Here is a 15,704-nt window from a genome sequence, read left to right on the forward strand (position 1 = left end):
GTGACGTTTACTTCTATGTCGTATATGTAATGGGTGCACTTTTCTATAATTCTAGTAAGTTAGGATCTTAGGTTATATTACAAGCTAGTTTGACTAAAAATTCATAGAAAGTAGTAGTAAAGTAGGTCCATAACCAAAGCGTAAATATTAGTTTAACATAGTAAAGTTAAGTGTTTCATGATTCCAGGTACAGCGGCGACTTCTCCATGTCCTCCTCAACCACCTCCCTGAAGAAACCCGTGGCCCCGCGCTACCTGGACATCTCGAAGTATAAGTCCGAGAATTCTCCGAAGAATTTTCTGCGCCGCGACCCGAGCAAGAAATATGTGGCCGTGTTACCTGAACGACCCCAAAGAGGGAGTGCTCAGCAAATTGAGATGGGTAAGATACACCCAGATTTTTTTTCTAACGGATCAATTTGACCCCACTCCTGATACGTCAATTTGACCCAGTCACTTTTTGTAATTGGTCAATTTGACCTCATATTTTTTTCTGACGGGCCAATTGGACCCATAATTTTTTAAGAGAAGGGTAAAAATTACCCAGCAAGCATCTATAGATAAGTAAATCCACCGTAAAGAAAACCGTGGCCCACCGCTACTTGGACATCGCGAAGTACAAGTCCGAGAGCTCTCCGAGGAATTGCCTTCGCCGTGACCCGAGCAATATATTGTGACCGTGTTACCCGAGCGGCCGCAACGCGGGAGCACACTACAGATAGAGATTGTGTTTGACCCGTTCACTTTTTCTTATAAGTCAATTTGACCCAGTAACTTTTCTTACGGGTCACTTTTTTGATGGGTCAAATTGACCCGGTTACCTTTTCTGACGGGCCGATTTGACTTAGAAATGGGTAAATTCGCCTCGCCCGCCAGACAGTATGTGTCCGTGTTACCCGAGCGACCGCAACGCGGTAGTGCGCAGCATATTGAGATGGGTAAGATTGTCAGTGTTCTGAACCCAAAAGGAATCGAATCTACAATGCGTCAAGTGTAGGCCAGAGGCAGAACCCAATGAAAGAACCTTAAGCCCCTCGCTATGCTCGGAATTCAATGGAAGAGTCTGATCTTGGCCTTCGCTTAGCTCACTTTTTTTCCACGTTAATGGCTTTCACTAAACTTGGATTTCTACATTAGAGCCCCTCACTGCGCTCAAAAGTTTTATTTTTAATTCAAAACATACATTTATTCGGCAAGTGGGCCTAAGGCGGTGTGTCCACGAGAGATATGTGAGGATGCCTAGCGAAGAGTGTGTTTATTGTTAAGAACCTTATAGGCAAAGAGCTTCACCTTGCCTCGACAAGTCTATGCAACATTTTCTATTTACTCTGCAGCAATCGTTCTAAGTGAAAAACGTTTGTTCACAGAACAAAAGAAACAAGAATTAGAAAAGTGGAAACGACGGGCATCATACGACCCGCGCAAAGCCGCGGCACTAGGCAAGTCGCCCGGCACCAAAGCCCCGCCCAAAACCGCCAGGTATTTCAAAAATTGTCTTGGTTAACTTTTTTACTTGGGTATCTAGAGTAGGTGTTATGCTTGGTTTACATGATCTTAGTGAGCAAGTAACGTAGTATTCAAGTACGAGTCTTCGTGTAAAAATTAGTGGTTAAGATGTCAAGTTCAACTAAAAAGCTTTTCTACTAAATTTTCAACTAGGATTATGTCAACCAAAGGATTGCGAGTAACCAAGAGTAGTTAACACATTTTTGGTTTTTTTTACGGGCGACAAATTCTGCGGGGAGTCAGCAAGATAGAAGAATTTTACTTTTTAATTTAATTTATACATATTTAAATTTTGCTAAGTTCGTTGTTTTACTAACATTCCATATCATTGTAACATAATAGGAATGATAATGAAACCCGTAATTTTAGTATATTTTCTTATTAACATTGATTTAATATTAATTTTCTTTATTCAAACTAATGTTAACATGTCATTACGTCTTTTAGAGCGTGACACGTGTCAATGTGCATGCAATACTGCTAGAAGGAAGCCATCTCGTTTCTGTGAGGTTAGTCGATTTGACAGTTTGACAGTCGAAGTGTCAGTTTGACAGTTGTGGCGTCCGACACTTTGCACCAACTATACCTATGGTGTTTATGGCTTGAATTTCGCTTGAAAGGCACTTTATATAACACAATGCTGATTGCTAAGCGACGGATGTAGATATCTGTTAGAATGTAACATACATCTAGTATGTGTATCTCATTCTATCATATAGATGTGACTTTCTCAATTAGCAAGTCGGAAGTACCTACTGTGCGGGCAAGGGCGCATTTTATTAGACTATAAAGATTTTATATTTATTTATTAAGATTTATTTAAAGTAAAAAGATTTTTACTTTGAAAGTGTAAACAGGATTGTTCAGCTTATATTTGTGCTTTTAGCTGATGAAATTAAATCCTATTTTTGGATCGCAAATGATCTTAATTACCTATAAACAAAATATATACTTTCTGTTTTTAATTGGATTTTTTTAGTTTTAATTCTTACTAAAATGGGACAATTCCGGCGCTAAAAACGCTTATTGTATTTTATCTGAATTTGTAATAACCCTGAACCTATTTCTTCCTTACCAAGTCAGACAAAGGCACGTAGTTTATTGCAAATAACAACTTATTTTTGTGTCAGCTGTCACATCAAAACCCTGTAAATAACACTGCATCGACTTTACCTTCTACTACTACTACTAACCCAAACGTGCACAAAAATAGTAACAAATGTTAACCCTACTTACCTGTGATTGGCACGCTCCTAATAATTATTATGAAAGCTTTAATTCTTACCTGATAAGGTAACACGGTAAGTATTTGCTTACATTATTATTTAAAACAGTGAAATTTAATATATATATATATATATATATACATATACAGGGTGATTTCTGGGTCGTGATCCAGAACCACTTTTTCTAAATCTATAAATGATTCACATTATCATACGGTAGTATTTAATTTAAAGATAATTAGTTTAATTTGTATTATTTTTCAAGCAAAATTAATCTAAATAATCTAAATAAATAGATAATAATATAAGTAACATATAGACTACCTAGCTTACATATTATAGGAGCTTCGTCTGCCAACAAACCACTCTGTGGTTTGGCAGAAGTATATTGTAAATATTTATAAGGCATGAAACGTGAATAAACGTTTATTTTTTCTATATATGAAGTAATCATGGTCACCCTATGACTTTTGACATACGCTGTATGGAAAGCGACAAGACGTCACATTGAGTAGGGTGACCAAATTGTATGCAAAAATGTTTTTTTCTACCAGTCATCTGAAAAATAATGAGCAACATGATTAGATTCATCTTTGAGTTCTGTGTGATGTCTTGTTCTCTTGCTCCACGACCCCGAAATCACCTGTATATATATAAATAAATTTAATATATATATATATATATATATATATATATATATATATATATATATATATATATATATATATATATATATATATATATATATATATATATATATATACTGGGTGTGGCCTGTAACAGGAGCAAAAAATTAAATTGTAAGCTGAACTCCTCAAACTGACCAACATTTGATTTTTAGAACAAAGCCTTAAAAGTTTATTCTAATGCGCAATGTATTGCGAATTTTGTTATGTTTAACGCGTGACAATCAACGTCAATTACATTAATGACAGCGTACATTGAAGGTAATATTTAATTTGTATGAAAAATAGGAAGTCAAAAGAATTCATAATTTTCAAAAATCGCTGAACTGTAAGTGTGAGGAGTACAGCCTACAGTTAAATTTATTGCTCGTGTTACAGGCTACACCCGGTATATATTAAAATTAAAATTTTCGGTGTTTTTAATACGTGATTTTTTTTTCCTTGCCAATTTTTTTTATGAAGTACGTGCAATGTAGGTATTTTTAATAGTTGTGAGTTACAAATTTAACAAAGAAAACCTTCATAAGTATGCTTACAAGGTTTAAAAAAGATTAATGCATTTTTTTTTAAGTCCAAATTTTTGAGGCTTAAGTGTATTATCCAAGAAGCTAAGTCAGCAATACTTTGAATATTATAATTGTAGTCGGTCGAACAAGTTTATCAGTAGAGTACATTAAAATTTTCTACGGGACGATAACCCTTCGCGCCTACATTTTGCCGCTTTTTTCTACTGACGGAAATGGCTTGACAGACAATATCACTATTTTATTATTCATGTTATTACAGCAGCGTCCTGCGATCTCAGTCGTTCCACGGACCCATGCTGACGGCGGGCCGCTACCAGCCGCCGCCGCACATCGCGGAGACATACGACGCATCCAGCGACAACGACTTCTAACCAAGCGGCACAAAGGCTCATTTCGTTTGAACGTTGCTACTGGCATGGACTTCCAACTTGCCAGTGCCACTGGCGCCGGTCACTTGAACGATGTAAGCGAGCCTTCAGTTAGGAGCTATGTGATAGTGTGACTTTGAAATTGGAATGTTTGGCGCGAAACGTTTTTATGCAAAGTTTTTTTAAATCGTAGAACGTATTTTCCAAAGCGCGGTAGCCATTTTGAAAACATTCGGCGCCAATTTGATTGTCGTGATTTTTATTTGAGATTTTTTTGCGTAGAATACATATAATGATGCGCAATCATAATAAACAAGTCATTTTTTATTTTATTTGACGATTATTTAAGTTTAAGCTGGGGGTTGAGGCAATTTTGTTTATTTACAGATTTACAAATTGAATTTATATAGGCTTATTTATAATTGGTATTAATGATAGAATTATTTGAACCATTTGGTACTACACTATGGAAATAAATTAAGTACAATGATTTAATTGAGTATAATAATAATTTTGATAAATATTTGAGATTTGTTCATTGTGTAATTATCAGAGTTAATATTAAATTATACAGTGTATTTCATTGTTATATTACCTACTATTTATGCTTTAAATGTTCATTAAATGGATTCGGAGATTGAAAAATACATAATCATCAATGTGATTTTATTATAAAATTACTTACTATATAAAATATTATTCCATAGTATTGTAGTACCGTTCTATTTTTTTGTCAAAGTATTAAATCGTTATATATACTTAATGCAATTAAAATTTAAAGTTTTGATATATACAGCATCACTTTAAGTGTAGATAAGAGATTCTTTTTATTATACTTGTATCAAAAGTATATAGTTGGTTAGCTTTTTTGGCTCTATTCATAAATTCAGTATTTTTTATAATGTTGGCTAATTTTATTATTTGATTAGTTTCATCAGCAATAGTATAATATTTTTCTGACAGCTTTGGTACGGTGACAAATGTCATCTCCATACAATTTGTAACCTTAAAACACAATTTCTAGCAACATTGTATTAAGATAAAACTGTTACCGTAGCCACGCTGTTTGAGCAATACTATAGTTATATATGAACGCCAACATAATACATACTCCTAAAGCCCATCCAAGAAAAAATGGCATTTGAATTTGAAATCAATGGTTAAAGGAATAAGGCTGAGTTTCTTTTGTTTTAATATTTAGGGAAATAAAATACAACTATGTTCCAATTGAAAATGATTGAAATTTCATAGAAGTATTTAGTAGGTACTATATGTAGGACCGTGGGCGTTGGAAGGATTGTAAAATGTCGAGTTTATGGATAGAGTTTAGTCCGTTATTGCTCATATCACATACATCGATGTTGTTTGCTAGTATTCCATATGTACTATTTGTTGTAGACCTAGTTATGTTAAGTTTTTTCGTAAGTGCAATATTTCATCACATGTTTTTCCATTGAGCAAGTACATCATGAAATTAATGAAATAAATAGTAACAATTTTTTAATCGAGGTTGCTATTTTTGTATGTTACGATTAAAATATTTTATGCGGTAAAATACTCGGATTATTCATAAAATATTGAAAATAATTGTGTAAAATAGTTGTGGAAAGCTTTACGAATAAATATGTTGCAATATATAAGGCTAGGAATTTAATTTAATTTCCGTGCAAAATCTTGTTCTCTGACAGAAATTATTTTGCTATTCGTCGCTAAATTTAATGTAATAAATAAGCTACTCGAAATTAAGAAAAGTGATCATTATTTGTAAGTATTATTGCTGTAATGTTGGCTAACATGTATTATTTCATTTTGTTCAAAAGGCCAATATAATAATGTATTATTAAATATGATCTCTATATGTTTTCTTTCCGTTTAAAAGATCTGAGTACTTACAAAATGCAAAGATTTCTGAATTTGGAGTAGTGATTTTAGGATAGTGTTACGTTCTGGCTCCGAATGATCATGTTAATATATATCAGTGTCCGCAAGCCACGTAGTATTTGTAATAATTTGATGTCTAGCATTTCGTAAAGAATTAGTAACAGGAAATTAATAATAAAAACTGGAAGTAATTTGGTATTTCATTCTTTGAAACCTGTTAATACTCACGCGGTGGCGTTCAAAGGGCTATGACAACTGTTAATGCAGTTATTAATTATAAGAACAATACCTATCGGTATATAATGTTTACTTTATCTCGATTCGTCAGATTCCTTTTTCGTCAGAATAAATTATAGCCCATTTTTTTTTCGGACGAAAACGTCATTAATCATAAATAATTTATTTCGTGGTAAAATTTAATTTAGATATATACTTCTGTATCTAAATTTAGTTTTACCACGAAATAAATGATTTATGATTTTTGGTCAGATTCCGTCAGAATAAAACCGCACTGTTTCTTTTCCAAAAACATGACATGACAATAATGAAACATTAGACGGAGCCCCGCTTCGCGAACGAACCTAACCTACCTACCTATCTACGCTTTTTTCTCCAAAGTGTATTGTTTTCAGGAACGTCACACTGGTACAATTGATAGGTTAGGTTCGTTAGGTAGCTTCATATGCCCGGAGGGCAAACCGCCCAGAAATACGAGCCCCGCCTAGTTAAGTTGGAAAGGAAATGTTTCGATTGTTCGATCCACTGGTGGAGCATATTAAGATATACAAGTATAATTCCAAATCTTCCACACCAAAGTTAAGATTATTCTGCCCAAAGAGGAATTCCGTTTTCGTCCGGAAAAAAACTGGCTTTAATTTATCCTGACGAAAAAGGAATCTGGCGAATGTGACTGATTACTTTGAGTAATAGAAAGGAATATAAATCTTTGAATAGCTTCTTTTCACTCATATTTTGCCTTCCGTTCGCGACCAGGGACTTATGTTTATTATAAACTGTGTACTAGGATGTTAAAAATAAAACACCTTAGGTACATTTATTATTAATGATTTCATCTTTGAATATCAATTACACTTTTGTTTTGTATTTTATAAATTTACATGCAACTTGTATTCATTGTGTCATCCATATTTTCACAAGTAGACATAAGTGCTTTCTATTTAGCGTACTTATATATCTTAAAAAACGATCATCGCGTTCCCAACAAGTGGACATTCTGTCTCAAAAATAATACGTTAAAATATGCTCAGGACAATTGGCAACTTCGTTGTTCAAAACAGTATAAACACTATCATTTCGTTCACGAGAAATGACGCAAGCTACTGTCATTTTGTTCAAAAGAAATGATGTGGAAGAATAACATTTCAGAGTCACTCGCTTCAAGTCGAAGGAACTTATTAGGGTGTTTTCCGTCACTACAAATACTTCACAACCACATTTTAACTTTTTTGTTAAAATAAAATCTTTAGAAAGTTTATCTAATTCAAAAAGAATAATTCTAAATTGAGCAACGTTACAGAAGTGACAGTAAAACGTTATTCGTCAAACAAAACTGTTTTTATTATTAGTGAAAGTTTCTCCGAAGAAACTTATTTCACTAATCACGTATGGATATACGTTTTCATATGAAAACTTATAATACATTAATTTCCATTCGTACTCATGTCAAAAACCATCGAAACTATGTTACGTTAAGCCCGAGGCCTTTACAAATATTCCCATATTAACATGCTCCCTGAAGTATTTCTGGACTTTTTACAATTTCGACTCCATAGTTTTTAGAACCATAATTACTTAAATCTATGAAGAAATATAAAATAGGAGTCTAACTGGAACAAATATCGCAACCGATACTGTCGCGACGGTCGTTGTTTCAAAATGTATTCAGGGAACATTGCCTTAACAAACACTTGCACAAAATTCGTTCAGGAACGGCTCAAAACAACACCGTTACCTTATGAGGCTTTAGGGAGAAAGGACCAAGATCCTCGACAGAGAATGAGAAACTTAAGTTAAAGAGAACGAATCGAACCATGATACCCTGTCATTTCATGCCTCAATAATACCAACAGAATATCCTAAATGCAAAATGAAAGGCAGTAAACTATCAAAATTGGCACTACTCTGATTAAAAATAACTATAATAAATCAATTTTTGCTATATCTTACTCTATTCTTATTTTAATTAAAGCATCCTCTTAAATTTTACACACTTTTATATTCCATATAAATAGATATAATCCTATATTGTTTTGTTTTCTAATGAAACAACATTCATTTTTTGTCATGTGACCTATTTCTAACATACCGGGTGTTTTTTTTAAATATATTTGTATATATTATATATAGATAGCATACACCCATTCTCAACGGAATTAAAATTGTAACAACAAAAACATATACGGCATTCTATATCTACATTAATTATAACGGTATTTTATAATTATCTGAATATATAAGGTCGGAATTTATGTAATAAATGTCTACTTTTTATATTATTTACAAACATTTTAAGCATTACTACATTTATACTAATTGTTCTAGAATTATAATGGTGGTTGGCCGTGTTAACATTCCTTCAAATTTTTATTTTGGGGGTCTTTAAGTCAAAGGGAACAAAAGTTTTAAAATTATAAAACCAAAAAATGAGCTTTGTTAATATTACTCTTATTTTTGAGTCATGAGATAGAAAAGTAAACAAAAAAGTATTTAAAATGAAAGAATAGCTTGTTTTGAATATATTTTTTTTTTCACTTTTATTATCCTGAACAAAATGATTAAGAAGATCGGTCAATTAAATTAAATTGAAGGTTTTCATTTCGTAGAAAAGTGAAAATAAGTTCTGTTTTATTATAACTTTTATTTTATTTTAATTACTGTATTTAATGGAGCATACAGTTTCATAATTTAATATGTTTACTTTTAGGTAATCCAAATGCACACTCTCTGCTTGGTTTTCCTTCAAATTAAGAGTGTGAATGAAATAAAAAACATTTTATTTAATAGGTAACCTTATGTTTCCATTTCCAGTCAACATTCATATATTACATTTTCAATCAATTTTAATATTTTCGTTCCTTTATTCATAACTAGTCTACTATTTAGCAAGGTCTGAAAAAAATCGCGAATCTACGTGAATAAACTGATAATAGAAATATTTCATTTACCTTAATTATATTTCAAAATATTCTACCTATTATATTATTATGTGCAATGTGCGTTCGATTTCCGAAATATGTTTTACGTTTCTGCGAAACATATTAAGAGATAATTTTAATAACGTAACTATTAAAACATTTGTAGATATATGGATGGTAGAGGTAAGGAATGAAATCTCCATGTACCAAAAAGTGTTCTTCAAAAAACCTTAAATAGGTGGCGCTACAATACCTAAAGTATTAAAAAAAAAAACAAATCATAGCGCACTTCAATCCGTCAATAACGTCTAGGTTCTTAGCTACTCTGGAGAGTTTTGGAAGTATTTATAGCTGACAGCTGGACACTTTTGCAACAGTTCTGCCTATGGAGATTTCATTCCTTACCTCTACCTTCCATATTTAGATAATATAGGATCACGCAAATTTCAGCTTTACGTCTTATTCGACCAGGAGAAAAGAAATAAGATTAATCGTATAGTTGAAACTATTTAAGCTAAACGATTAGCAATTGAAAGATTACCTTGTGAAACAATGAGAATGAGTAATCGTTTATTTCCTATTAGTGTACGCGTTTATTATCTTTTAGTTACCTTTCAATTTATTTTCCACATTTCCGCCGTTCTAGATTATTTAACTACAAGATAGTACACCTTTATCAACACTATTTCTCACGATTCCGCGGAAAATAAAAGATACAAATTAAAGAAGTTACATTTATTTCGGAAAATAGACTACATGAGACAAAAACTGGGTTTTAAAAACAATGTATTTGTTCACAAGATAATCTCAAGTGCTTTAGGTAGACCTGCTATGACTATATTCATATTAGCTGGTCTAGCAACCATTCAGGCAATAAGAATGGGGCCAGTACAGCGGTATCGCGCACGCGAATTCGAGCCAATGTACAGTGCCATAACGCGATGGGTTGATGAGTTCTCATCACGCGTGCGATTGTTCGCAACTAGTTGCGTTAGGCTGCACGATTGATTCGAATTCGTGAGTGACACCGCTGAACTAGCACCATTCTCAGTGCCTTTAAGGCCCGTCCTTAGATATATGCCAATGTCTACCACTTATCTCAGGCGGTAAAGATGTTGGGCGATGATTTTCTAGAAGAATCTAAGAAGATAGCTGAGTCTTGAGAGTACTAGAAGTTTACAATACATTACATATTTACTTACATAACATCATACAAATCAGCTTGATGCAGCCAATCCTTCAACCTCTCTGTTGGTGACCACGTGCATTAATTACGTGAGGAGTTTCTGTGAATTTTTTGATCTGATTCACTCAAATTTTTTGCCCAAAAGCTCGTAATGGATGGTCGCCCCTTACCGCCTCAGTTAAAGGGTAGTCCTGTAGCTGGGTTTAATGCAAGTCAAAATTATAGTCAAATAGAGTGACGTAAATGTATAGTTCGTGTCATCCACCTTGACGCGCACATTTGTCACATCTAACCTTTAATAACATGACAGTACTATTCAAGGCGCGTCTTCGTGAATGACACGATCAATATCTAATGCTGTTTAGGACGTAAATAGGTAAAAACAGCAATTGGTAAAAAATACTGCTTCATTGGACAAGCAAATAACTGCGAAAGCTTTTAACTCAACATATACAAATATATAGAAATACATTTTACAATTCTCATAGAAAAAATTGCTACCAAGCAACAACTATGTAAAAAACAATTTTTCTGTATAAAATTCCATTTTAACATATCTTGGATAGCTACCTACGTAGAAAACCTAACATTTTATATTTTATTTGGCCTACAACCGGCAAAATATTGAGCAACTTGAGCAACAATAAACTATTCATCTATAAGCGATCCAGGAAGCCATTAAAATTGTCAAAGAAATACATTTATTACAAAACAAATTTGTACACATCGACAAAAATACATTTTAGAAATAATTCTTAATCTCCAACTATATTACTCTTAATTTAGATGTAAAAGTTTTTATATTTACAACTTATAATGCCTTATTTAATTTTTTATCTATAGTTTTTTAAGTCTAAAGCTTTTTTAAAGTCTGTCACGGCAACGCCGCATCACTCCACACAACCAATGGCGTATAATTCCACTACAAGACGCATGTAGAAGCGACACTGAAGTTGATTATCACACATTGATTTCAGTCAACTTTTTGCATCTGCCAGAAATAAATTATTGTCAACCAAAAGTCATTAGCAAATAGTAGTAGTTGTACACTATTGTGCATTTTACTTATTGTACAAGTTTTCGAAACTAAGTTTAGGTTATCGATCGAAGAAATTATTTTGCGTTGAGAGACTGTGGCGGCAATGAAACGGTTGATCCTATTTTTATATTTTTCAGTGGAAAAATTATTGGCATAAATTACCCACATAAGCAGGGAGTTTGTCTCGTTCTGCTTTAAAGCCATCCAGTTATTAGTGAGTGGAAGTTATTAGTAGCGTACGGACAGGTTGTGGCATAATGGACAGAGAGGGCAATGGAGTCGCCTGGGTATATTTTATGATTAAATGAATAACTATGAAATGATTGATTTAAAATGTACACTTCTTATTCAAGTAGTGTTAAAGTTTAAGGAATGTTAGTATTTAATTAAATTTCATATTACATCTCAGTTCTCAGAATTTGTTCAAAATTTAAGGCAGAACAACGTATAATAACAAAAAAACAGTTGTTTAATTTGACAACATCGCATTATATTAAACTAAAACTTATGAAGTTTTTGGTCAGTAATAAAGGTTGTATATGATTAGAGAGTATTTCGATTAAGTTAGTTAAATAGGAGACCTACCCATTATACATAACATTTAACACATTAGACATAACATTTCCGACATACCTAGTATTTGATTTTATAAGTAATTTCGTATAAAATTTGAATTTATTCAATCAATCATCATTATCAAATCAATCATAAAAAGTTTTTATATAACGACTCCATGGTCTTCTCTGTTCAGATTGCCACCACATCTCCGTAAGCTAGTTAGCATACGGCATAGCATTAGTCAACTTATTCAATATTCTCAGTAGTTTTTTGAACGTCGGCCACGGCCTACGGCCAATTAAAAGGCTTTTTTAGTCAAATCTAAATTGTTTTGCTTGGTATGTTACAGTTTGTTTGCGATTAGATGATAAACAATGTAAAATTGTCAACAATTTCATTGTCTGCTGAACCACTGCTATATAAAAATCATATAACAAGCACCCTAAGTAATCACTGTAAAACCTTCAGCCTCGCTTCTCCACGCCCCGACACTTTAACAACTAATCTCAGACTCGGCGACCCCATTACTACCCTGTTTAATAATCTTTCTCTCACCAACGATGACGTCAGAGTAATTCTTATTCTTCTGGTTATTTATCTGATTCTGTCCGTTGCTGCCGGAACTTGACGACGCATTATCACTGTCCGCGTACGGAACATCTGTCATAGGACCGTTTAGTAAACTGGCTGCTGAATTTGATTGTTTTAGCTTAGTTTTTTCCTCTTTAGGCTCTTCTCTTGGACTATTTAGATCCCGTATGACAGCTTTCTTAGGATCGATCTGTATAGTTTTAGATTCAGATATCTTATTAGGGGTAACTACGTTGAAATATGGAGGTGGAAGAATGTTCATTGTCGTTAAGTTTACAGAGCCTGAATTCTTTTTTAGTGCGTTTAGATTCTGTTCTAGTTGGGCTGCGTCTAAGCAGAGGGGTTTGGGTTTAAGTTTAGGAGGTTCTTTAGCCCAAGCAGTGATCCGGGGTGGGTCGGGGGAAGCTATGGGAGCAGTCTTTCGCTCTGGCATGAGACTGTTTTTGTTGTGGTTGGTTTTGTCCATGACGTTGACGTTGGCGTCTATCGCTTTGGAGAGAGCGTTCTCCGGGGGCTTTGGTGACGTTGGTGTTATGCTGATTAGCTTGTCGACCTGGATAACAAAAAGATGAAATAGGATGTAAGTTGTAGACATCCTTAAGGTTTTAGAATATAGCTTAGTAGAAATTAAAGATATTCTTATAAACATAGGGGTTTCAACATGATTTATCCGCAAACAAAAAAGCTGAAGTATAAATGTAGAATTAATTTAAAATTAACACTAAACATAAATCAAAAGTTAAATTGAAAAGTGTGACGCAGTTCGATACATAAAATGAATATTTTTGTCTAGACAGATGTAAACAGATGAATGAACTTGAACGTTCTATTTCCGTAGAGGATTTATTTTAAACACCACGCAAATCAACGCACGAACATTCAGTAACTCTCCATGAATATAGGTACTTTGACTTCACATTCGCAAGAACACTATCTAATACAAATCTTTAAGTTTAACGTTTTGTAATTGACGCTCATTGGCGTTATATTATAAAACGTTTACTTTTTACTATTATTTTTTTCTTACTTAATTCTTAATTATAAACTGGCATAAATGTGATATACTAAAGGAGGTCCTTGTCGCTTTTACTTTAGTATATGACATATATATATATATATATATATATATATATAATAATTTGATTTGTTCCCAAAGAAGTACTTAATTATTTTTATATTTTAATTTCACGCTTATCGATTTTTAGATTTGTTGGAATGTTAGACTCAAAAACTTATATATCATGTCATGAGGTATGTTGTGGCTAAAAAGGCTCGAATGCAGAAGTCTTCTGTATTCGTAAAAAGGCGAATTACTTGTTTTTAGGACTTTCGATGGAGTCTAACCAAAGGTCAAACCAAAACAAGGTCAAATGCGGATTGACACTTTGGCGGAATAAGCAAAGTCCTCATGTCGCCCTCTATCGTGAAAACGGGAAATAATATCTGCAGGCTGATCTTTCGACGAGACCATTAGGCAAATAATCGAACAGAATGGAAAGACCCTCAGACATGAAGATCATAGAAGAAAGAAACATGAGACACATGTTACTCACCGCAGGTCCGGGATCTGCAGGCCGTTCGGGCCGCTCAGAGAATGAGGTTTCCCACACTGCCGGCCCGTCTTCTGACGCCGAGTCTGAGTCTACTGAACCGCCGTCCACTGAACTTAATAATCTGTGGAAAAAGTCAATATTGTAATCATTATTTTTTTTTTATTAAAAAAAAATTGAAAAATATCTGCTCGATTTGTTTCGGAACACCGGTCAGATCGCGACGACCAACTGAGCTAGGGAAGGTTATTTTATTTTATTTTATTGATTAGGGAAACAAACAGCACAATATAATTCTTAAACCCTAAGAAAGGTACATATACCATACCAGAAGGGTGCGAATCATTCCATTCCTCAATTTAAAATGCTTACACGCCTTAGGGCATAGCAATATCTACCGTAAGAACTGACTGTGTATTACTCATCTACCGAATGTGGAATGGTCTAGGTAGAAGATCACAACAATTAAACTGAAACTTTATGACCGAATGCTCATTTAATGGAGCAAATACTCGCAGTTTAAACAACAACTAATGCTCGATAGTGCAAAAAAAACCGAACATAAGATCTAAAACGCATCATTAAAAAATTAAGGTAACTATTTTTGCACAGAAGCTATTAACAAGAAAATTGGTCCTAAAACTGATAAAATTACGCATTTTTCATGAAGTCATCGATTAATTGATTTGTTATTTTATTAAAACGATTCAATTACTATGATATCCCCGATCCTGGTCCCACACGGCCGTCCGCTCAGTGATCAGCGTGCCGCGTTCAGAGGAGGACCTGAACTCCCTGCACCTTTAATCTTATTAGAGCAACTGGAAAGACAACCAGGGTCTAGTTGGGATATCTATTGTGATGCAGAAACTTTGTGCTGGTGTTGGTCTCTGCGGCGGGAGTAGTAGCCTCGCGCCTTGCCTGGTGATGGATCTAGCTTGACTGATGGAGGATAGGAGGGATATGTACCTGTCAGTGGAGTTAGACGGCAGAAACTTTGTGCTGGTGTTGGTCTCTGCGGCGGGAGTAGCAGCCTCGCGCCTTGCCTGGTGATGGATCTAGCTTGACTGATGGAGGATAGGAGGGCTATGTACCTGTCAGTAGAATTAGATGACAGAAACTTTGTGCTGGTGTTGGTCTTTGCGGCGAGAGTAGCAGCCTCGCGCCTTGCCTGGTGATGGATCTAGCTTGACTAATGGAGGATAGGAGGGCTATGTACCTGTCAGTGGAGTTAGACGGCAGAAACTTTGTGCTGGTGTTGGTCTCTGCGGCGGGAGTAGCAGCCTCGCGCCTTGCGCCGCCGCTGTCGCGCCGCGACGCCATTGGAATGTTGCCATATCCTTGTGATGCTGTTAAAAGATTGAGTAATAGCCGTTTTATAAGCTTTTCGTCATTTACGTTGGTCTGATCAGATCCGCACCGCTCTTGACTT

The 15,704-nt window shown here is 34.3% G+C and overlaps 2 protein-coding genes across 6 annotated transcripts in view; one reads left to right on the plus strand and one right to left on the minus strand.

Moving 5' to 3' along the window:
* The window catches only part of LOC133530987 (uncharacterized), a 76,019-nt gene extending 69,635 nt beyond the window's left edge, over positions 1-6,384 (plus strand). Inside the window, exons 7-10 of one of the 3 annotated variants that reach the window (XR_009801424.1) lie at positions 188-381; positions 1,367-1,478; positions 1,953-2,014; positions 4,204-6,384. Coding sequence is in view for 2 of the 3 variants with exons in the window: in XM_061869055.1 (XP_061725039.1) it covers positions 188-381; positions 1,367-1,478; positions 4,204-4,315 (418 nt within the window). In the remaining variant the exon portion in view is untranslated. The remainder of the gene's footprint in view (positions 1-187; positions 382-1,366; positions 1,479-1,952; positions 2,015-4,203) is intronic. The other 2 variants (XM_061869055.1, XM_061869056.1) reach the window with 2 other exon arrangements.
* An 858-nt stretch (positions 6,385-7,242) lies between these two features.
* LOC133531122 (tyrosine-protein kinase receptor) overlaps positions 7,243-15,704 on the minus strand; it is a 51,854-nt gene continuing 43,392 nt past the window's right edge. The window contains exons 27-29 of one of the 3 annotated variants that reach the window (XM_061869239.1): positions 15,492-15,621; positions 14,276-14,396; positions 7,243-13,275 (exon numbers count right to left, since the gene is read on the minus strand). In XM_061869239.1, the coding sequence (XP_061725223.1) occupies positions 12,625-13,275; positions 14,276-14,396; positions 15,492-15,621 (902 nt within the window). In that variant the 3' untranslated portion in view covers positions 7,243-12,624. Of the gene's footprint in view, positions 13,276-14,275; positions 14,397-15,241; positions 15,622-15,704 lie in introns of those variants that run through there. The other 2 variants (XR_009801466.1, XR_009801467.1) reach the window with 2 other exon arrangements.

This window comes from Cydia pomonella, chromosome 24 (genome assembly GCF_033807575.1).
Source record: "Cydia pomonella isolate Wapato2018A chromosome 24, ilCydPomo1, whole genome shotgun sequence".
Taxonomy (NCBI): Eukaryota; Metazoa; Arthropoda; class Insecta; order Lepidoptera; family Tortricidae; genus Cydia; species Cydia pomonella.